This window comes from Pongo pygmaeus, chromosome 9 (genome assembly GCF_028885625.2).
Source record: "Pongo pygmaeus isolate AG05252 chromosome 9, NHGRI_mPonPyg2-v2.0_pri, whole genome shotgun sequence".
Taxonomy (NCBI): domain Eukaryota; kingdom Metazoa; phylum Chordata; class Mammalia; order Primates; family Hominidae; genus Pongo; species Pongo pygmaeus.
The window spans coordinates 84,903,774-84,928,038 of NC_072382.2; the positions used below are offsets into that span (position 1 = coordinate 84,903,774).

General features: G+C 39.0%; 1 protein-coding gene across 15 annotated transcripts in view; it reads right to left on the reverse strand.

Moving 5' to 3' along the window:
- Nucleotides 1-24,265, reverse strand: part of DLG2 (discs large MAGUK scaffold protein 2) — a 2,182,864-nt gene that overhangs the window by 367,520 nt on the left and 1,791,079 nt on the right. For all 15 annotated transcript variants that reach the window (XM_054441573.1, XM_054441571.1, XM_054441577.2 and 12 more), the window contains one exon: nucleotides 16,210-16,366. In XM_054441573.1, the coding sequence (XP_054297548.1) occupies nucleotides 16,210-16,366 (157 nt within the window). The remainder of the gene's footprint in view (nucleotides 1-16,209; nucleotides 16,367-24,265) is intronic.

The following is a 24,265-nucleotide window of genomic DNA, read 5'->3' on the forward strand; positions in this document are numbered from 1 at the left end:
AGACTTTGTTTGGATGGTTAAGTTATAACCAATGGACTCTGAAAAAAGCATGAATGCATGCCTTCGATTTTAATTTCTGATTTTAAAACTTTTATTATTTAAAGGGAAGTCTTAGGCTGGGTGAGGTGGTTCACACCTGTGATCCCAGTGCTTTGGGAGGCGAGGTGGGAGGACTGCTTGAGGCCAAGAGTTGAAGACCAGCCTGGGCAACATGGTGAGACACTGTATCTTAAAAATATTTTAAAAATTAGCTGGGCATGATGCATGTTCATAGTCCTAGCTATTTGGGAAGTTGAGGCAAGAGGATTGCGTGAGCCCAGGAGCTCAAAGGTTTAGTGAGCTATGATTGTGCTACTGCACAATCTAGCAGCAGTGAGACCCTGTCTCTAATTACAAAATAAATAAATAAAATAAAGGGAAGTCTTTATTCATAACTAACATATGTTTAGTCATAACGAACCATGAATTAATTGTTCAAAAACCCTTCAATGCATCCTTTTTATCACACAAAGTTCTCTCAAACACATACATTCCTAGCATATTGGAGCTGGAAGGGCCTTTAAAGATCCTGGGTCTCCATCTTTTCACTTTACAGAGGAGTGAGAAGATCAGAAGTTTGTTCAGGTTGCCCTGAGTAACTGAATTGTTGCTCCTGGGAGCTGTTTGCTTTTCCTAGCCTAGTCCAGTGCTTAAACTCCTCATCCTGTTTATTCAGAGGCCAAATAGTCTCCTGCATCTGGTGTCTTGTTGGTCTGGGCTGTTGATAATTCTTGAGCACACCTGCTTTTCAAAACTTCTGCATTGGACTTCATGTTCTTCCTTTGTGCCCTGATGAAAAAATGGTTTATCTTAGACTTGCAGTGAGGATCTGGGAAGGTCTTTCCATTACCAAGGAAAACATGAATCCTCCTCAGAATACCTGGTGAGGTTTTTGCCTTTTCTATGGAACTCCCTTGCCTCACTGTACTTTTCTTATAGTATAATTCAGGGTGGACCTGCTCATTACTTCTCTTAGACTACAAGCATCTCAAGGACATGACACATGGCTTAGTCATCACTACATTCCACATAGCAAGGTGACATAGACACAGAAGCCCCTGTCAAGTTTGTTGTAGACAGGGATGAGAGGATACATGAATAAACAGAGGAATGGAGTGGAATATCTTATTTCCTGACAGGAGGTTTAAATCTATGTTAGTAAGGGTATGAAAGATATATATATTTTTTCCTTCAGGGAAAGATGATGAGCCACCCAAGGTGAAAAGAGAATCTCTGACAAGTAAGCAAAAATTAAGGTTGCACTCTTTGTCATAAGAAATGTCTATGAATATGAACGTAAAAAGACATTAGAGAAGAAAAGTCAGGAAAAGGGGAAAGATAAATTTGGGTAGCATAAGAGACTGCCCGAAGGACTTTAAAACCAGAGATACCTGACGTTCACTTTTAAGTTTTTACATGTTTATGCAAATCCACTGCCATCTTTTTGAGGCATAAGTCCTGTCTGCTACACACAAAGGAGATGCTAAGGAACACTTGCTTGCCTTTATGTTAGAAACAGAAACAGTGTGATTTTCTCTGATGTTCTCAATTCCAGAGTCTACTGACTCAGGTCCATATGTGCCTGACGATCATCATAAGCCCCATCAACAAAGGGAGTACCCGCTCAGCATGGAGGCAGACCCTCCGCCAAATGAAAGAAAAATGTAGGCCAGGTATGGTGGCTCACACCTGTAATCCCAGCACTTTGGGAGGCTGAGGCAGGTGGATCACCTGAAGTCAGGAGTTCGAGACCAGCCTGGCCAACATGGTGAAACCCCATCTCTACTGAAAATACAAAAACTAGCTGGGCATTGTGGTACATGCCTGTAACCCCAGCTAATTGGGAGGCTGAGGCAGGAGAATTGCTTGGACCTGGGAGGCTGAGGTTGCAGTGATCCAAGATGATCATGCCACTACACTCCAGCCTGGGAGACAGAGCAAGACTCTATCTCAAAAAAAAAAAAAAAAAAAAAAAAAGGAAAAAGAAAGAAAAATGTAGTCTTCATTCTTCTTAATTCTACCATAAATCTGAGAGTAGAATAATAAAAGTACATGAAAAACTACCCATAGCTTAGTATAGTTTATGTTACACACAAAACCTGAGAGATATAGGCAATAAATATTTCTGGAATATGTTTTACAGCAGCATTGGTCCATCAGGAAAGTTTCCCTCCAGGAAAGATTCTGAACATAGAGAATTAACAAGAAATCAAATTATAAGGAAGATTAACTATTGACCTTTTCCTGACCCCTCTATTTCTCTCCTTCAAGCAGGAGAATTACAGGTCAGTCCAACGTTGAAGAAGGAGTAACATTTCTCATTTTGAGCTTTCTCAAGAAATCTGGGCTATCAGAGCTCCCAGCTGATTCCTAGTGGTTTCTTATGTTTAAATATACGACCCTCACAATAATAATAATAATAATAAGAAGAAGAAGAAGAAGGAGAAGGAGAAGGAGAAGGAGAAGGAGAAGGAGAAGGAGAAGGAGAAGGAGAAGGAGAAGGAGAAGGAGAAGGAGAAGGAGAAGGAGAAGGAGAAGGAGAAGGAGGAGAAGGAGAAGGAGAAGAAGAAGAAGAAGAAGAAGAAGAAGAAGAAGAAGAAGAAGAAGAAGAAAACAAAGCCACAAATGTTACTTTCAGGTTTGAATTCCACTTATATTCATTGAGTTATATTTTAAAAAGCTATCACTATGATAACCAGTTTTAATACTGTGATCAAATACAATCACTAGTACGAAAACTGGGCAAAAGGCCACATTCCACTAGTGTCTCCAGTTCAATGCAAAATCTTTTACTGCCATCTTGTGGATTTTTAGGAAATAATCCCAGTCACTACATGTTATTTATTGTCTTACGGGAACAATAGGTTTATAGGCCAGTTTATGAAAATAACTGAAAAAAAATATAAGAAAAGAGCAGCTAAATAGTCAGGTTTCCATTTAATATTATCACTTTGTATTCTCTACTAAGCATCTCTGAGGCTTAGTTTCTTCATAAAAAGTTGTTATTATAATAATACCATCCCCTGCCTGTCTCAAGGTTGCCATAAGAATAAAAATTTTAAATTGCTCCATAAATTAAAAGTACTATTCAGAAACAACCAATTATTATCACTGCTATCAGCCACATTATTAGAATGATGATACCTAAGCATTTTATATGTAACAAGGTAAACTATGGTTCAGGCTGAAAAGTCCAGACCTTGGTACCTGCTTTCAGAGTGATTTGTCTCATCTTTTACGGCTTTCAGGGCAAGAGAATGGATGTTTCAAATGAAAATATTCCCTGGAGATAGTTGTTCCTTGGGCAGAAAATAATGTGGGCCTGACAACTGAGGAAGGGAATATTTTCTTTTTTACTGATTCACTGATGAGCAAGTAAGCCCTGACATTTCAAAAGCACAGCAAATATGTAGTATAGGAACAGCTTTTTCCAGTGAAAAATGCTACCCCTGGGATCCTATCTACTGACCCATATTTAGTTATTCTCTGGTAAGTTATTCATCCAGGATTTCTCTCTTCCAGCCAACCGACACTTAAACTGGAAAACAAGGCAATAGGTTGGCTCATAGATGTCACAGACAACTTAAAAAAGAATCTTCTGAGAATTTCAGGGAAAAAACTTAGAACAAAATCCCCAAAAGCTTTCCTTTCCCCTTAGTGAAGACTTCTTCAAGTTCTTTCACGGTCTAATTTATTCATCACCTGTGAACACCTGTGTGTGCCTAGCACTGGGTTAGGGTCTGGGATGCAATGATGATCCAGACTAACACTTATCCTTACTGACCTCCATACTAGCAGGAAAGTTCACATCCCATGACTCATGATATCTGCTGCTTCAAGCTCTGCAGTTGTTCAGAACCTGAGCAGAAGTTAGGAGGCAGAGAAAGGGCCAATGCTGCCCTTGGGAATTTGAAAGAGAGAAGCAGCTCATGTATGAGCAATTTGCTGTTATAGGACATTCATCGACTCTCCACTTATGTCAGTTGTCGAGAGCGGTCATTGCATGTGGTGGAGTGAATGGTGTCAGAAGTCGTGATGGTGATGATGAAGAAGATAAGATGATACTTGGAATTAAGAAACTTATTATGGATTTTTTTTGAGATGGATGGATTTTAAATAATGTCAGCCTGAGAAGAATAAGTCAAAGTAGTTGTTTCTTTTTATCAATCTGCCATGCATTATGACCATGTTCATATCTTATGTCTCCACTAAGCTATCAGCCCCTGAAGGTGAGATCAACATCTGGTTTACCTCTCTATTTCCTATAGACACTAGAATAATATTTGACAGTCATGCTTTCATTATTGAACACTTGTAAAGTGCCAGGTACTTTTCAAAACTCTTGGAATACAGCAGTAAACAAAATAAATCAATAAGAGATATTCAGTAAATCAAATAATTAACAAATAAGAGTCACAGCCATACAGCCAAAGTGTTTTCCACTTCTTCCACTTAATATACATTTATATGAATTGCTAAATAAATCACCAATTTCCTTATCTCTACTGAATCATTTCCATCAACATATAAACACTGTTACAAAAAACAAACTCTACCCTCTAGTTCCCATTCTATTGCATTCCTCTCCAGAGCAAACTCAAAGGAAATAACTGTATTCCTTGTCATTAAAAGAGGGAATTTGGATGGAAAGGCAGCAGGACCTTGTGGAAAGATATTAAGCGGAGAAGTAACATGATCAAAGTTGATAGAATCTATGGAGTTGGTGTGAAAGATGAAAAAAGTACTGACTTTGAAGCTGGGCAGACCTAGAGTACAGTCCTTTTACTACAGTCTGGTCTTAACCAAATTATTTAACCTCTCAGAGTCTCAGAACTTTGACCTGCAAGATAATAGTAATCAAACCATTTGAAGTTCTTACTAGGTAGGAAGCACACAATATGTCTCTCATCCTTTCTGTCTTCAATTCTTCTCCTTTTATTCTCTCAGGCCTACGCTCCTCCCACTAGAGGCTTCTCTCTGAAATAATTTCTATTGTTTAAGAAGCACTTATGATCCTTCAGATACTAGACCCAAAACATTCCTCAAATAGAGCTCAGTGTGCCAAATAATCCCTGATGGTCATTTATCATTTATCTACCCAGTGTTCAGATATGCTTCTTATTTGGGGACAATTCAAGACAGGAAGGAGGCACAGCCTTACCCCCATTAGAGAAGCTGGAGGGGGCAGCTATTCCCTTTTCCCACCCCTCGGCAGCTACAACAGCGCAAGTCAAGCAGATGTTCCAGTTGGGAATTTAGCATCCCCACACTAACGTGTAAGGTGCATGGAGAAATAGAGATTTTTCATGGCAGTGTGGTTTGGCTATAAGTGGCCAGTGGTGACAGCCCAGCACTCTTAGTAGGAGGATTTCCTCCCTGGCCTCTGAGCCTGGTTCCTCAGGCTTCCTGAAGAGCTTGTAAACTATCTGTTATTTCTCCAATAAATTCTTTTTTTCATATAAGTTACCCAGAAATGATGTCTGTTGTCTGGAGTCAAGAACTCCAGGAGGTAAATTCACCAATCAAGCTCCCATCAGGTATATTCCTAGAGTAGTTAGCGTTAGAGGTAAGGGAGCTTGTCATGAAAGAAGGAAGCCTATACCTAGAGTCAAACAGGCTTTGAGTTAGAAAACTGTTGAACCCTTCAGTTTCTTCTTGAATAAAACAGCAGCAAGATCACTTTCCTACGTATCCTGAAGGGACCCTATGAGGATCAAATGAGATAATCACAGTGAGGTACTTTATACATGTATATGGTAATGCAAATCTAAGGGTTATTAGAGATTAGCTAATAAAATAGGTTATTCTGAGGCCCAAACAAATTGGACTAAAAATCAGTCCACTTTTTGACTCAAAAGAGATTTCAGGAGGGATGATCAAGTCGATGATCACTCCTCCTTTAAAACTTGAGATCTCTTTGCACGATTTCCCCTTTATCTGTGATCAGCTATTATACCACAGTTTAGATGTTTACATAGAGAAGACATTGGAACAGGTGTTAATGCATCCTTTGAAACTTGTATAGGAAGTCCTTGCTACTTAAAAATCTTTTTGGAAGAAGAGAATATGTCATAAATGTATTTTAAATGATCATCAAGTATTTAGCATTTAATATGTAATAGAATATTTAATTAACATTTTTCTGATCTATAGGAATTCCTTTTAGTCAATTAGGAAATGATCTGTCTGAATTGGAAATATATTCCATTGGCCAGAAATCTAAAAGCTTTAATGTATTCTGAATCTTTAGGACAGAAGGGATTAATTGGCCAGAGCTCCAGATGAATACAACTGAGAGGGGCCCTAGGATTCCCAACTGCCTTCAGAGAAGTGGGCAAAGATGAGTCATTCATTGATTCATTCATTCGTTCATTAAACATTTGCTCAGTAGCTCGGTTCTAAGTTAATCAACAAGGGAGCAGAGGTGAATAAAACACAGTTTCATCCTCAAGGGAAGCTTCAAAGGATCTGAACATTGCTTCTAAGTACCTCAATCTTACAGCCTTCGTATACAATGGCTTCCTGTGGTGACTCATATGTCTCCTTTTAAATGCTCTTTTTTTAGGTATTTATGCTTTTTTCATTAACTAGACTTTGAGTATGGACTGCCTCAGACATAGGTAAACTGCCAAATTCAATTCTCTTGTGAAGGCCTGCATCGCAGAAAGAGCCTAGCTTTGAAATCAGAAGCAACAGTGGTCCAAATACCACCATCATTACTGATTATCTGTGTGATCTTGGACAAATTATTTAATTTCTCTGAGCCTTCAATCCAACAAGGTTGTTGGGACAATTCAGTGAAATCATAGTGCAGTATCCAGCAAAATGCTTGGTGCTGAGCATATATTCAATAAAGGTTAGGCATTTTATCTCCAATTCTCTACTGGTTTTGCTTTCTAGGGGCCCTCTTTGTTGGGAAGTTTCCCCTCCAGAATCCTTCTTATCACTAAGGATGGTCTCTTCTTTATGCCCATGTGGTCCCTGGAACTTACCATTAGCATTTCCATGTTATATTGGAAATAACCTATTTATTTGTCTGTCTCCCTTCATGAGGCTACATGTTCACTGAGGACACAATGCTTTTTTTCACGTTGCATCCTTAGTGTCTAGTAGCTTTTGGTACTTTGTGAATGTCTCTGAGCTCTGCAAACAAGATTTTAAGGTGAAAATATTACTTCTGTCAAATAAAATACTTGCAAGAGGTTTTCTGGAGATTATGACAGAATTTTCAAAAAATATGTTCACTTGATAGTAATTTATATCCAAAGACTAAAAAAGTTGTTTTGTTAAATAATGTTAAAAAACACTTTATCAGCATTTAAAAAATTTGCTGCAGGACTTCTCAGATCTTTCATTGAATTATGAACCTTTTTTATGAAGCATTTCACACATCCGCTATTATACACAGTTTTGGAAGTACCACTGTGAGAAAAGCTGGTGTTTTACTGGTGCACTGAGTTAAGTTTCAGACTTTTGAAAGCTGCTTACAGTTAAATTCTTTGAGTAGTCATCTTGTGAGTTAGATGTTACAAGTCTGCTGTTAAGTACATGGTTCCCAATGTACTATTTTCACTGCACCTTGCTAAGCTGTGACATATAGTATGTTTATGACACATTCAATAAGCAAGACTTAAGGAATATAACTGGAAAGCAGCAATGTTAATTTTGTTTCCCTACACAGTTTACTGAGTGCCCACAGATTTTATTTATTGTTTTTCTTTTTGTTGTTGTTGTTTATATATATATATACACACACATATACATATACATATTTTTTTTGAGATGGAGTTTCACTCTTGTTGCCCAGGCTGGAGTGCAATGGCATGATCTTGGCTCACCGCAACCCCTGCCTCCCAGGTTCAAGCGATTCTCCTGTCTCAGCAGCCTGAGTAGCTGGGATTACAGGCATGTACCACCACATCCGCCTAATTTTGTATTTTTAGTAGAGATAGGGTTTCTCCATGTTGGTCAGGCTGATCTCAAACTCCCCACCTCAGGTGATCTGCCCACCTCAGCCTCCCAGAGTGCTGAGATTACGGGCGTGAGCCACCGTGCCCGGCCTAATTACTGCTTTTCTTTAACATACATTACACAGCCGATTCTGTGTCAGACAATGGGGATGCTGTTTAAGTGATGCTTGGGACAATTCATGAGTTCTCTGGTCCCTTTTAGATAACGGAGGGTTTTTCCTTGTGTACTCCAAGTTCCTTTTCAAGGAAATTCAGTGAACAAGATGAAGGTAGGAGGGAGCTCAGCACAGAGGGGACAGGGCTGCTGCTCCATCCCCACTCAGTAATATGGCTCTTCCTTTTGGTACAATAGTGAAACACACTTGTGTGTGGTTTGTTAGTAAATAACTGCTGTCCTGAGCCCTACTGAGTGACCCACAACTCTGGGTCCCTAGAAGTCCCCACTGCCCTGCTGTCTGGCATCTGTGGCACTATGGCCATTCATTGTGTGGACTGGTGCCAGGGTTATGCCAAGGTGTGAAAATTTTAAATAGCATCCCTGACCATAGGTAAAGAAAAATCCAGAGTGGCTGAGGCATCAGTGAGAGTAGGGGAAGTACTGTGGATGGGGCAGGCTGTCCAGGCAGGCAGGGGCCAGGCTCTGCAAAACTCTGTGGGCTATGTTAACAATTTTAGGCCTTAAGAACAGCAGGACACCATTGAAAGGCTTTAAAGAGAGCAGGAAAAGGATATGATTAGCTATGCTTTTTGTCCAGTTTGCTCTTTCCAAAGGCTGGAAGTCTGTATGTGATGGGTGATGTTTATATGCACTAGGCAATCATCAGGAATAAAGAACTCTGCCCATAGTCAGGTCCTGCTGAATACCCACACTCCGGTGGCTGGGCCAGCAGTCAGCCTGGGTAGTGGGGCTCTGAAGCCAAGGCTGAGCAAGAGTAACTCCCCTGGAGCCTCTTCACAGGGCACATCTGTTTTCATTTGAGGTGGTCTTGTGATCAGGTGAGCAGTGAGTTCTGAGTTGTGCAGGAAGAAAGATCCAGTAAGGTAGGGAGAAGTCTAAATGGGCTCTACAATTAAGAGAGGCAAAAGCCAGAAATGACTGAAGAGTCAATGGGTCTAGAGGCAGTGGGTTAGAGAGAGAGAGCAAATGCCTGGAACAAGCATGCTGGTTTGGAGAGGCAACTTCCACATGGTTTCTGGACCAGAACTCTAAATTTAACTGGTCAGATTTAGGGCAACAAGTTTTTACCTCCTCAAAAACAGCATCAACTCCACGTAGTTGGATTTCATTTCAAAGTTTAACAGTATGTCCTGGCTGATGCAGTACCTTGAAATTTCTGAAACCTTACTGATACTTGTTCCTGAAGGGAGAGTAGTGGTTTTGCTGGAGTTTGGGTGACTCCAAGTTTTGAAGATGAGAGTAGAGAAGCTGAAGGTGTTGCTTAGGTGAAAGGTTTCATAAGATTTCTGATTTAAGCTGTTTCACTTTTGGGGACAAGGTGAAATAATAGCACTGTGATGTGGAGACGAGACTTGTCCCTAACACTGCATAGGCCCCAGATCCTCTTTAGTATTTCAGAGAGTGCTTGTTTCAGGAACACACAGAGGGAGAGAGAGTTTCTTAGGCAAAAAACATCAGTACTGAAAACTAGGAAAGCAAGGTTCCTCCATGGGACTGGGAGCCAGAGCCAGAGAGGAAGGGTACGGCCGGTATGGCATGGTGACTGGAAGGGATGAGGTCTGTAGGCTCATACGAGGACCACTTCAGAAAATTGAAGAAATAATTTCGGACATCTTTACTGGGGATGGCAGTGGGGAGGGGGAAGAAACAACACCAGAAGAGATTTAGAAATGTTACTTGAGGTAACAATATAAGGTGACCTTATCAGTACCCTAAGATGGAGAATAGTGTGTATAGTGCTCATATTCCATTTAATTAACTTGAAAATAGAGTCCTGGCAAATCAAGTCCTTCCCCTCTGCATGTTTCTAAACATGAAGATAACCTGAAAATTTTTGAAATACCCATGTGAGCTGTGACTCATTTTTACTCTTTCTAAATCAACAATGCAATTTAAATTCTAATTTGGAAATTCAGTTACCTATTATACCTTCACTTCGACAGCGGCAGCATTTCACTTCTGGCAACACATATTCCCAATCACGTATCTTGAAACACAGTTTGTTAAATACTTAAGGTCCATATCAAGAACGAGCTTTGGAGTTAGCAAGTCAGCTGGGGGATCACTTTTGGATGCCTGAGGAATGAATAAACTAAAATTGCTTGGAGAGACAGGAAATAATCTCTTTCTAGGGGTATTGCTTCTCTGGGCTCTGTTTCACATTTTTTCCCAAGAAATCACTGAAACAAATAATAAGAGAAGCATTTCTAGCTTTCCTTCTACAGAAAGAATGCCTGAGGAGGCGACTGCACTAGTTAATGTGACTGCATGCTGAATGCCCTAAATTCTCCTCCATGAATACATCAAGAATATGGTTCAATTACTGAATTCTGTTCTGCAACAAATCCCTGAGAAATAGAATACATAAAAGAGAAATTAGAAAAGATCACTTATAATACATGTATAGGATGTAGCCCAAGATGACAATTTCTTTGTCTTTGAGCATCTTAAATACCTTAATTTTCGAATTCTGGTGGGGATAAGGGGTAGGCCTGGAAAAAAATCCCTATAATGGAGCTTCAGGACCCTCCATCTTCAGGTTGCTAAGTAATGTGTTTTGACAATGCACGAACACTAGATGGCACCCATAACCTTAAAACATAGTAAAAGGCTACTTCCCTTTTCTGCATAGGAAAGAATGTAGGAAACAGTCAATTACGGGAATTATAAAAATTAGCTGGGCACAGTGGCAGGCGCCTGTAATCTCAGCTACTCTGGAGGCTGAAGCAGGAGAATCACTTGAACCCAGAAGGCAGAGGTTGCAGTGAGCCGAGATCACGCCACTGCACTCCAGCCTGTGCAACACAGCCAGATTCCGTCGCAAATAATAATAACAAATCTACTCGAGCATTTCCCACTACCGGTGTCCTGTAAGATACTCCTTATGTAAGGGTTTTGTGCTCAAAATGTTTTTGAAAACCACAGACTTCATCTGCTCTAGGAGATTTCCAGTGGACACAGGTAAACGTGTTTTTTAGAAGTTCTTCATTGAAGAAGCCTGTACAAATGAACCTATTACAGTAGCAACCTATTACAATCCTGCTGTTTCAGTGTTCTATGAAACACACTTTGGGAAATGCCAATCTAGTCCAATCCCTGTCCCAAAGAAGGAACAGCCCAAACTATCCAAAAGAGGCCTTCCTTATACATGGGTATCTGAACCTTTTTAAAAAACAACAGATACAGTCTTAAAGCAGAGTTGATAGTAATAGCAACATTTATTGAATATGTATACTATGACATGCTGTATTTTAAGTGTTATTGTCTCTTTCTTCAGTGTGTGTGTATATATATGTGTATGTATATGTGTTTATATGCATATATATACATATACAATACCTGGCACATAGTAAGCCATTAATAACTAAATTACCTAGGAAGATTCTATAGTCTGTGTGTGAGAGTAGGAATGGACATTCTGCCTCTCATTAGAAAGGTAATTGTCTATTAAGCAAGTCTCTTACCTATGAAGAACAATTGAGACCAAAGACATATCCCTCAGATCGCTTCCCTGGGGATTCTACTTCCTTTCTCTGAAATTACTACATTATTGTTAACGTGACTTATTTGCAAATTAATCTTACATGACCTATTAATATGTACTGAATTTTATTTAGCTTTTTTTTTTTTTTTTTTGACAGAGTCTCACTCTGTTGCCCAGGCTGGAGCACAGTGGTGTGATCTTGGCTCACTGCAGCCTCTGCCTCCTGGGTTCAACCCATTCTCCCGACTCAGCCTCCCGAGTAGCTGGGACTACAGGTGCACACAACCATAGCTGGCTAATTTTTGTATTTTTAGTAAAGACAGGGTTTCACCATGTTGACCTGGCTGGTCTTGAACTCCTGACCTCAGGTGATCTGCCCGCCTCAGCCTCCCAAAGTGCTGGGATTATAGGCATGAGCCACTGTGCCCAGCCAGCTCTTGATTGTTATTTAGAGTTTTTGCTTTGTATTTTCCAGGAAGGTTGCTTGCCCCCGTATGTCCAGTGCAAGTTATAGATGAAAATATTTTATCTTCCATATTCCATCATTAGTAATTCTTTTGTGCCATTTTGCTTTCCACATTGTAATGTTTTAGCTTCTCAAGACTGTTTGTTCTTTTCTCTCAATGTTAAGCAATTAAATTCCAATAGTGAACCTTGAAGCTAGCCATTTTCTTATTTATTTATTTATTCATTTATTTATTTTTATTATTATACTTTAAGTTCTAGGGTACACATGCACAACACACAGGTTTGTTACATATGTACACATATGCCATGTTGGTGTGCTGCACCCATTAACTCGTCATTTACCTTAGGTATATCCTCTAATGCTATCCCTCCCCCATCGCCCCACCCCTTGACAGGCCCGGGTGTGTGATGTTCCCCATCCTGTGTCCAAGTGTTCTCATTGTTCAATTCCCACCTATGAGTGAGAACATGTGGTATTTGGTTTTCTGTCCTTGTGATAGTTTGCTGAGAATGATGATTTCCAGAAGCTAGCCATTTTCTAGCTAGCTATAGGTGAAATACATTTTGATATACTACGCAGAAATGTTCCCTCTTCTTTCTCAACTGAAAAAAGCAGATATTTTCCTCATCATATGTATTTGCAAATGTTATGCATAAAAACGGATGTGCTGTGTGAACTTCAAAGATTGTTGTTATATTCTGTGAATTATAATATCTAAGATCACTATAATTCTGATTGGCTGCCTTATTTACTATATGGTCCTGGTAATAATATTTAAATGGATAAATCTATTTTTGAAGCAGAAATACCTGCGAGTTTTCTTTGTCAAGCCATAGAGTATTAATAGATCATCTTTTTTCTCTCACATGTATGGTGGTTAAAATAAATAAAGCCTATGGCTTGGTGGATTTTTTATTTAAACAGAGTTAGAGAGTCTAATGCCATCTCTGGGGCTCAATTTCTTTATCCTTAAAATGAACATAACAAGGCATAGTGTTGTTGGAAGACTAAATTATTTATGATAGTGACTGACTCAAAAGTACCATGTAAGTATTAGTTCTTTATTGTTTTATGTGTTCCTGAATGTAATGTGCACACAGTGCGGTGTGCACCAAGAAGATGTGCCATAGAGACTGTTGACAATATTTTGAAAAGAGACTGTGCTGAGAGGAGAAAGAACACTGATTGAGTTCAGCTTTATAGTCAGTAGCTGTGGAGACGTAGACAGATCATTTAGCCTCTCCAAATCTCTTTTCTCCGATCTGGAAAATGGGAGTAATAATAATAACCTATCCTGCCACTTAGAATGCCTTAGAGGATCTCTAGAATTAATGCATGTGACAGTGCTTTGCGTCTGGGAACATTTAATGACGATATGAATGCTGATTGTAATGAAATGGCAAAATGGTCCCCCAGTATATGGAATGTAAGCCAGGATGATGAAGATACCTTAGTATGCTTTAGGTAGAATTTTAGAGTCAATCTTTCAGGCTATAGTGACTTCTTCATGTGCCACCATATTTACTCAACACTTTTTCATTCAATAAACACTTTTTTTTGGGAGACTGCTATGTGCCAGGCATTGTGCTAAATATTGAGGATACAAAATCATATAAGATAGAGAATTTGCTTTCAGAGACCTTACCACCTAGTACAGAAAGACAGACATGTAAATGTATATGGACAATAAGGTTTGATAGCTGCCAGTTATATCTTATATATCATGAAAGTATTGAAGAAGTAGGTAAGGGAAGTAGTTTAAGGAATGATGCTCAGCTCTTGGATGCAGAACAAGGTCCTGGTGTGGGACCATACACTGTATCTCCCATACTCAACATCCTTCCAGAGAACTGCAAGCTGATGAGTGGGCAGAGGCCTTCATATGTGAGAGGACCACAGTGACACATACGACAAGGCTACTCATGCAAACTTCCGGATACCTTACTAAAGTCAACTGACTGTATGATGTTATTTAGGTAAATTGTGTGTGCATGTGTGTATGTCAGAGAGAGAGAGAGATTTTCCTATTTTTTGAAGGGTTGGAATGGTGGCTAACAAATATAAGGTCAATTATAAGATTCTATTTATAAATCACAGCCATAAAATGAAAACAAATTTTTCTAAATGCACAATGAAAACCACAAACTAAGTGCTTTGTTTAGTTATGAACTATGAACCATAATATCAGCCATAAGTACTGGTTCCTTATGTAACTCTCTGTTATTATTTCCATGATTAGTAAAATTAAAATATAGGCAGGAACACTCACAATGGATTTACCCTATCATACTAAGGAGGAAGCTTGACATAGTAGAAGGAGACAGTCAATAAATATTTGAATAAGTTAAAGGAAACAGGGAAATAAAGGAAGAGGAAAGGAAAATTAGAAGGAAGGGAGAAAGTGGCAATGGGATGGAAGAATGAAAAGAGGGAGGGAAGGGATATGGTAGGTGTAATGGGCGTTAAAATGGAATATTTAAATCCCAGCTCTGACTCTTTGTAGTTAGGTAAACTTTGACAAGCTCGAAGTTTATCTTCATCCGAACATGAGGCAGTACCTTTCAGAGTGATTGTGAGAAGAATAAATAATAGTTATGCTAGATAAGTCAGAGGTCCATTGAACAATGTGTGCCTATAGTCACCAATACCGCTTGCTTAAACATTTGCTAAGAGGATAGATCTTATGTTAATTGTTCTTATCACAAAAGGAAAACAATAATAAAAAAGGAAGAGAACAGGAGAAAACTTTTGGAGTGATGGTTGTGTTATGCCATAGATTGTGGTGATGGTTTCATGCATGCATACATATCTCCAAATTCGTCATTAAGTATGTACAACTTTTTCTATGTCAATCTCATCTCAATAAACTACCCTTGAAAATTACTTACAAAATAATGCCCTTTGCACCAATGCGGATGCCACTGGAGGCCATTATCCTAAGCAAATTAACATAGGAACAGAAAGCCAAATACCACATGTTCTTACTTATAAGTGGGAGCTAAATACTGGATACTCATGGACATAAAAATAGCAACAATAGGCACTGGGGACTCCTAGAGTGGGGAGGGAAGGAAAAGGGAAGTGATTGAAAAACTACTGGGTACTAGGCTCACTATCTGGGTAATGGGATCAATTGTACACGCAACCTCAGCATCACGTGATATACCCACATAAGAAACATCGTGTGTACTGCCAAGTCTAAAATAAAAGTTGAAATTATTAAAAAAGTAAAAAAAAAAAAGGTGCTTAATACATTGTTGCTGATAATTCTTGAATTTAGTTGAATGGTGCCACTGCTACAACTTAGTACCATCAGCAAACTCTACGTAGCCTTATCTTACGCATTTTTTTGTTTTTACATTTGCACCAAACTATACACATTATAAAGGTACAGTGTTTAGAGTATGGTTATGAGTTTGGGAGAAAAGTTTGTTTTTTTAAAATAAAATAAGTAATATATCATTTTTAAAAAGGCATGCTTCTCAACATTCTGTTGGATGCAAATGTGTCTCAGAACATCTAGAAGAAAACATTAGCACCTTCACCTTTATTTGAGGGAAGTAAGTGCAACAAGCATCAAGCACCTGAACACCATTTAAACTGTGACATGTAGACCATGCATGATGGCTCATGCCTGTAATCCCAGCACTTTGGGAGGCTGAGGCGGGTGGATCACCTGAGGTCAGGAGTTTGAGACCAGCCTGGACAACATGGCAAAACCCTGTCTCTACTTGAAATAGAAAAATTAGTCGGATGTGGTGGTGGGCAGCTGTAATCTCAGCTACTCAGGAGGCTGAGGCAGGAGAATCACTTCAACCTGGGAGGTGGAGGTTGCAGTGAGCTGAGATTGTGCCATTGCACTCCAGCCTGGGCAACAGACAGAGTGAGATTCTGTCTCAAAGGAAACAAAAACAAAAACAAACAAAATTGTGACATGCACCAGAAGTCATGATGCTCTCATCCATTTTCCTTTGTAATTAAGGTGCTTTTGGTATCATAATGAAAGTTATGACTTTTTCATTGATGGCGTCAGATATGCAGGGAATAGAGATTAAAGAAACATACTCACCGACAGGATCTGGTCTCCTCTCTGGAGCTCCCCACTTAGGTCTGCTGGTCCACCAGCCAGAATGAAGGACACAAAAATACCTTCTCCATCTTCCCCACCGACAATGTTGAAGCCCAGGCCAGTGGAGCCTTTGTGCAGAACCACCTTGCGAGGCTCTCTGCAGAAAGAAATAGAGAAAACAGCTCGGAGGGTGATCCATTTAAGATTTACATTGCTTTTACTTTCATTGGGATATATGATATCAGCAATTCACTACTTGTAAAATTGTTTCTCAAACTAAGATAACATTTGTACATCAAGAAAGAGGCTAATATCAGGACAGATGTTTGAGTTCCCCACTGTAACAACTACCAAAATGCCATGCAAAAAATCATTCCTTCATTCTAAAAAAATTTCTTAAACTACCTTTACTTCTACTTTTCTTTTGTTTAAAACATCTGTTTTTGTATTGAGCACCACAGTAGTACTCAGTATGACGGATGTACACAAAAGCACAGAGGGATTTTTGGGAAGAAGAGACTAAGGTTGAATGCCCAGATCATGAAAGATCTTATATGCCAGGTTGTGGGTTTGTTGCTTGCTTGACTGTTAATTAAAATTTACTGCGTAGGCCATGGGGCTCATTAGAAGATTCTGAGACATTACGAATACTTAAATTCGTTTTAGGAAAATTAACAGATGGTCCTATGGGGGGCTGACAGAGAGGAAAGCACAGATATGATGGGAGGTGGGAAAACCATTTAGGATGTTGTCTAGGAATCCAGCTGTGAGGAAGTCACAGCCTGAACAAGGGTGACAGCAGTGAGAATTTTAAAAAGGGCAACATGAGAGAGGAAATTTGAAGGGAGAAGCAGTAGGTCCAGAGATGACTCAGACATTGGAAAAAAAGGAGAGAGAACATCTAAGTAACTAGCAAAAGGAGAGATGAGTGGAATCCAGGGTCATGATAATGAGTATGATTTTGACATACTCAGTTCCAGGAAATAGTGAGATATCCAGATGGAGATGTTCTGAAGCAGCTGGACACAAAGAATAGGAATTTGGGCCTTCAGAGAGGACTATAAATACATATTTGAGGATCATCAATAAAAAGGTCAGAGATCAAATCTTGAGCCAATAGTTCACTGAGTTTGTGTAGAGCTCAGAATAATATGGAATTATAGAATGTAAAAAGTCTTAAAAGGCATTTAGTTCAATTTTCTATATCAGTAGTTTTAAAAAGTGTTTTTGCAAGCCTTAGGTTTGACCAAGTTGTCATTTGTATCACCCACCCTCCTCTCCCAAACATCTCAGTTCATCTTCTATTTTCCAGTTCTTAATGATGTAAGAATGAGAAAGAGCCATCCCATATATTTTATACTAATGACTACACAAAGAATTTGTTACTTGCTATCACATTTCCATGCATAAAATGATGCATTATGTATGTATGCCTTATTATGAGGAAAGGTGTAAAGTGCACCTCACAACTTGAACTGTAAGTAATAAATTATGTAACAATGCATTAAGTCAGAGGTAAAGTGACATAGAGTTAACTCATTTCATTCTACAAATACTTTGTAAGCACCATACTGTTTCAGGTGCTCAGAATGTCTGCAAACAAAACAAATATCCCTGTCCTTGTGGGCTTACAATCTAATGAAGGTAGACCACTAATAAACGATAGATGCAATAAATAAGTTCATTATACAGTATGTTAGAAGGCAATAAGTATTTTGGAGAGAAAAAAAAGCAGAGCAGTGTAGGAGGGATAGGTTGTGGTGAGGAGGGCCTGGGTAGGATGCATTGAGAAGGTGACATTTTAGAAAAAATTGAAGAGGTGAGGAAACTAGTCATGTCACTATAAAAAGGAAGAACATTCTGGCCAGAGGAAAGGAACAGCCAAACAGAGATCCTAATATGGAAGGGTGCCTGGTGTTGTCAAAGAAGAACTAGGAGGCCACTGTGGCTGAACTGAGTGAATGAGGAAAGGAGAATGGTAAACAATGAAGTCACTGTTTTAGATTTCTATTGCTGAGGAACAAGTTACCACAAATCTAGTAGGTTAAAACCATACCCATTATTCTCTTTCAGTTCTGTAGGTCAGAAGTCTGGGTGGACTTGACTGTATTGCCTACCTATGCTGAAGTCAAGGTGTCAGCCAGGCTGAGCTTTATTGCAAATTTATGTGGAAAAATCTGCTTCCAAATGTATTTAGGTTCCTGGCAGAATTCAGTTTCTTGTGGTTGTAGGATTGTATTAGTCAGGATTCTTCAGAGAAAGCCAACATGAGATTGCACACACACACACACACCCCTATAGTATATACACATACATAATAAGGAATTAGCTTATGTAGTTGTGGAGGCTGATAAGGCCCAGGATCTGTGGCTGGCAAATTGGAGACCGAGGAGAGCCAGTGATATATATTAAATAGTTGTAGGCTGAGGCTAAGCCTGAAGGCAGATGAAGAGTGCTGATGTCCCAGCTTGAAGACAGTCAGGAAGAAGCAGCAAATTCACCCTCTCAATGCTTTTTTATTCTATTCAGGCCTTCAGTGGATTAGATGAGGATCACACCCTTTGGGGAAAACAATCTGCTTTACCCAGTCTATTGATTTGCATGTTCATCTCATCCAGAAACACCCTCACAGACATACTGAGGAAAATGTTTAACCAAATAGCTGGACACTCAATGACTCAGTCAAGCTGACACATGAAATTAACCATCACAAGGAATAAGGTACCCATTTCCTTGCTGGCCATCAACTGGGGCCTCTCTCAGCTCCTATAGGCCATCCACATTCCTCACCCCACGGCTCTCTCTATCTTCAGGCAACTAATGGCACATTGAATCCTCTTCGCATTTGGAAGCTCTGACTTCCTCTTCTCCAACTAGCTGAATAACTCTTTGCTTCTTAGGGGTTTATGTGATTAGGCCAGGCCCACCCAGATAATTTTCCTATCTTAACTGATTAGTAACCTTAATTACACTTGCAAAATCCCTTTTCTTATGTAAGAACTTAATTGTGGGAGTAACACGAGGAGGTAGATATCATGGGTCCCTCTTAGAACTTTGCCTACCACTATCAGAGAGACAACAGTGCATTAATCCTGCAGGGCCTTCTAGATCATTTTAAAAGCTTTGACTTTTACTCTCATAGAAATGGGGAGCCTGTGAGAAAAATGATTTGACCTACTTACATTTGTAAATGATTCCTTTGATGTAAAATAGACTCCTCTTGCAGCTGGGTGGGCATGGCAGTTCAGCTCCCCCTTGATCACAGAAACAGCAGGGAGGGAGACACAGAGCATTCCCCTCATTCTACCTCATTGCCACTAGGTGGGAGTAGAAGTTCAGCTCCGCGCTTGGATTCACTAACACCAATCGGGGAGAGAAGATGGGGTGCTGACTAGCACCGCCTTGAACCACCTTATTCTCCTTACCTCTGCATGGGGGTAGGAGTTCAGCTCCTCACAGGGCCCTGCTGATTCTATCCTGGCAGGCAGAGTGGTTTTCTAACTAGTACTGATTTCCTCTCTCTCCTACTTCATTGCCACCGTGCAGGGGTGGAAGTTAAGCTTCTTGCTGGTTCCCATCAATATTAGGAGTAGGGGAATGGAATGCCAACTAACGCCACCTCATTTCAGCCTGTTGCTGCTGGGTAAGGGTACAAGTTCAGCTCCCCACTAGAAAGTGGAGTATCGACTAGCACCACCTCTTACCCCCTTGTTCTGCCTATTTGCTGCCAGGTGGGGACGGAAATTCAGTTCTTGTTCTGTCTACCAACAACAGCCTAGTGGAAGAAGTGGAAGGCCATCTTAGAGTTGCCTCTCCTGGCTGCCGCTGGTACAGCCAGAAATCTAGCTCTCTGCATAGCACTACTGACACTGCAGGGTTGAGGGGACAGTTTTTTCTTTGGTGTTTGGCTAGAGTAGGTCAGTATTATCAAAAGTTTTCCGGTTCTATTAGTCTACCTGTTTTTCCCAGTCATTTATCTAAAGGGAGAAGGTTTTACTTGGGGCTGTTTTTGTCTGTACTTATGGGCGGTTCCAGGCTGCAGGTTCTCCAGTGCTCCGTCCAAATACACAGCAAGCAAAAAAAAAAAAAAAAAAAAAGAAAAAAAGAAAATAAAAGAAAGAAAAAGTCCTGGGAACTCACTACAGTATCCTTCGTTTCCTAGCCAGTTTGTTGCCTTCTTTCCAACTCTAAAGTCTTCCTACATTTGTGTTTTTCTACTCAAGGTTATTTGTTTTGTTTTGCTTTTTAAATAAGAGGGTGGATTAGAGAGAAATCGGGATACATTTTAAACGTAGAGGCCAACAGAATTTTCATGATAAGGTTATTGTCAAAATCTCCCCCTTTCCCCAGAATAAACACACGTATAGACATTCTTAGTGGGTCCAACAACACTGAAGCTCTATATAGTACATATAGATGGAGGGAAGAGAGTGATTAGGACTCTGACATTTGTCCCTGTGCTAGATATTGTGCTTGATGCTTTACGTGAATCATCTGATTTATTCCTCAAAAAAATGAAAGGTATACTGATTTTGCAACTACTTTGAAACAGGAACAGAAAGCAAAATAGACTGATGATTGGATAGATGGGTAGGTATGTGATAGAGAAAGTATAGGAAAATGTTAATAGTGGAATCTAGGTGATAAGTACATGGATGTTCATTGTAAAATTTTTAAACTTTTCCTTATGTTTGAAAAATGTTTATAATGAAATTATGAGTAAAATAAATAACCTGATGAAGAAATCATTAGGGCAAACGTTTAGATTAGTGAAATGAGACTACTTGCCTAAGCTTTTAACTGAGTTTAGTAAGTAGCAAAGGCAGGGTTAAGGACATAGATTTTCTGTCTCACAATCCAAAAGTCTAGAATATGGTATATACCAGACATTGCAAACCAGCAAGTCAAAGGCTGAATTTGACTCGCAGTATTTACAAATGTTTGAATTAGTTGCCCAAGTTTAAAATTAGGAAAATTTGCATGAAATATGGATTTGTGGCTTCACATGAAAAAAGTCTGGCATTCCGTCAACACTAGCTCCCAGTTTTGCTGTGATATGGTAACACTTGGTTTAGAGAATGGGCTTCTTTAGAAGGGTCATTCATGCTCTAGTTTGCCACAGTCCTAATCTCTTTCTCCTGTTCCCAGACAAAAAAAAAAAGCTGTCATTGTACCCACATTTGCACTTCTTATAAAATTAAGAGGAAAGTATTTCTTGTACTCATACTCCTATCAAAAATGGGAAAATGAAAGCTTTATGGGGGGAATCATATTTTAATAAAAATGGGAGAGAATAAGATTCCTATGGAAGTAAACATTATTCTTAAATGTTTAATATGCAATGTGACTTTATGCAGGAAGAATACAGCTTTCAAAAGTCATTATGAAACATCATTGCCCATTACCCATTTATATTACCCATCTGGGGGCATTTTGTTAGTGACCTTTGCACTTTGACATACTGCTTCCTGTCTTTAAAAACAGAAAACATACAATGTTTGCATGACAGTAGATTTTATTCATTTTACCTGGACCCCATTTATTTCAAGCTATCAAAACAAATCTTTAAATTATTTGGAATATTTGAAACTCAGAAGATTTAAATGCCTTTTTTAAAAACAGAATTTTATATTATAGTAAATTACGATACTTAAATAGTGAAGATAAATGACAAAAAATAAATTTGTAAAATCGAATGCAAATAAAATGTCCTAAGCACACGTCAAATGATTTATTTTTTCTAATTTAAATTTCTTATACTAATAACCTATTACAGCAATCTGTAGATTTTAAAGCATTTTCACATATATTTTTCCTGTTAGAGGATCGAAGCCCTTTAAAGTATTACAAGTCCTATTTTACTGATGCTTAGGTAAATCAGCTTGTCTACATTCACACAGCCAGAAGCATCAGAGCTAGTCTCTTTGCTATAAGTTAAGTGTTTCATCCATTTGATGGAGAGGGAACTTAAACAATGAAAATTTTTAAAAACTAAGCTAAAATTCAAGTATATTTAAAGTATAGTAGTATATATTGAAGTATATATAAGCTAGAGGAGGATTCTTAATTTAAAAAAGGGATTACGATATATTACAGAATATAGTTTCCAAAACCATTGACACTCAAAGATTCACTTTAACTGCCCTTAGCTCTTATCATTTGAACCACATGGTTCAATACCTCATTCCATGCTGCCTTGCACTCTTCTGTCTCTGAATGTCATGGTATCTACTCCAACCCCTTCATCCCCTCTAATTCAGGTTTTGACTTTTAGGATAAACTTCCAACTTGAAGTCTCCTTGATCCTAGTTTCAATCTTCCAAATACATTCTCCTCTCTAAAATACAAATCAGGTCATCTTACTACCCTGCTTAAATGTCTCCAGGAACCCTATGTTCCAGCCACATCAAAATCCCTGTGCTTCCCTGAGTTTGACATGTTGCTTCATACCTCTACATTTTGGCTCAGGCCACCTTAAAACTCAGTTCAATCATCACTTCTCTGAATCCCCAAGTACATATGATCACTTGTTCCTTGGGTCCACACTGTGTCTTCCACACATGCATCTATTGCAGCATGTTTTACAGTGTGTCATACTTGCTCATACCTTCTTCTCAAGAAAATGTGAACTCCTAGAACCCAGGCACCAGCATTTCCCCAGTAATAGTAAGATGCCTGGCAGGTAGCAGGAACTCAGGAAATAGGTATTAAATGAATTGATAAACTCCCACAGTGATTTAGGTCTCCATTTCATATTATAATTAATTACACAAATGTCTTTCCGTCTTCCTAGATTTTAACCAGGTATGTCAAAATCTAAATTCCAAAGATATAGATCACAAAACAAAATGGGCAAAGCAGGATGAGAAGGAAATATAGCAAACTGGAAGACACATTTCATCTAAAGGGGGGCTGCTGCTGCTGCTCAACTCTGGACAATTGCTCCAAGCAGGAATGTCAAGCAATCTTGACAGATTCTCTAATTTTTAAAGACAAGCCAAGAATCTAGATATTTATATAAATTTCCCAGAATTCAAATATGACAATGGTTAAAAAAGGTAAAAGCATGGTGCAGGTCAAACTAAACATGTTTGTTATAGATCCAGCTATGAACTGCCAGTGTGAGACTCTGCCTTGTTAGAAGTTTGATGGTGCATTTGACATCTGCTTCATGTTTTTCACTTCCATGGTGCTCAGAATGGTACTTGACTCATGGTCATTTAACATTCCACATTTAGCCCGTCTCTTTTCTTCACTTTTCAATTTCTCCCATTCTGTAATACCCTTTTATCTTACTGTTTCCCTTTTGTGTTTTTTTTCCTTTTATATTACACCTGCTCAAGACCCATCATCTTCATGATAAACCATTCTCAAACAGTTTGAGCCTAGCTGCTTTTGCATGCATACTGCTGAGGCTAGTGACTCTGGGTCTGATTAATATAATGGCCCACATTTCTAAGAACTGTTTTATGTGTAAGGGCATTGTGGCCCCCAGCGAGATCATAATATCCTGCAGGTGAGGTATCATGGTTTACTTTCTAGGTATACCTAATACTCATAGAAGAGTGTTCAGTCAACATCTGATGATTGAATCAACAAATACAATTTATAAATAACTCAAATACTTTTTATACTGGAATGATTTGGGGACTCTGATTTCCTATGTTATTCATCATCCAGAATTCATATTGCCCAGGGCTCTGTTACTAATCATTATTACACATCATTATACACTGACAGTGGAACAAAATTCTATCTCTCATTTCTCATTCTGAAATTAGCTCAGGGATTGTAATCTTCTGGAAATTTTCCCTGATACTCTCCTTAGTCTCTCTACTCTAGGCTGGGTTGGGTGCTTCGCCTAGCAATCTTTTCATGTATCTATCATAATGCTTATTCCACTGGATTGGTTTATTTGACTCCCTTTCTAGCTAGAGGGAGCAACTTCAGGGCAGAGACCCATACAAAACAAGCATATGTTGGCATTTGCTTTTTGTCTCCAATACCTGGTACATAATAGGTGCTCACTGTCAGCTAATTTCATATTATATTTTAA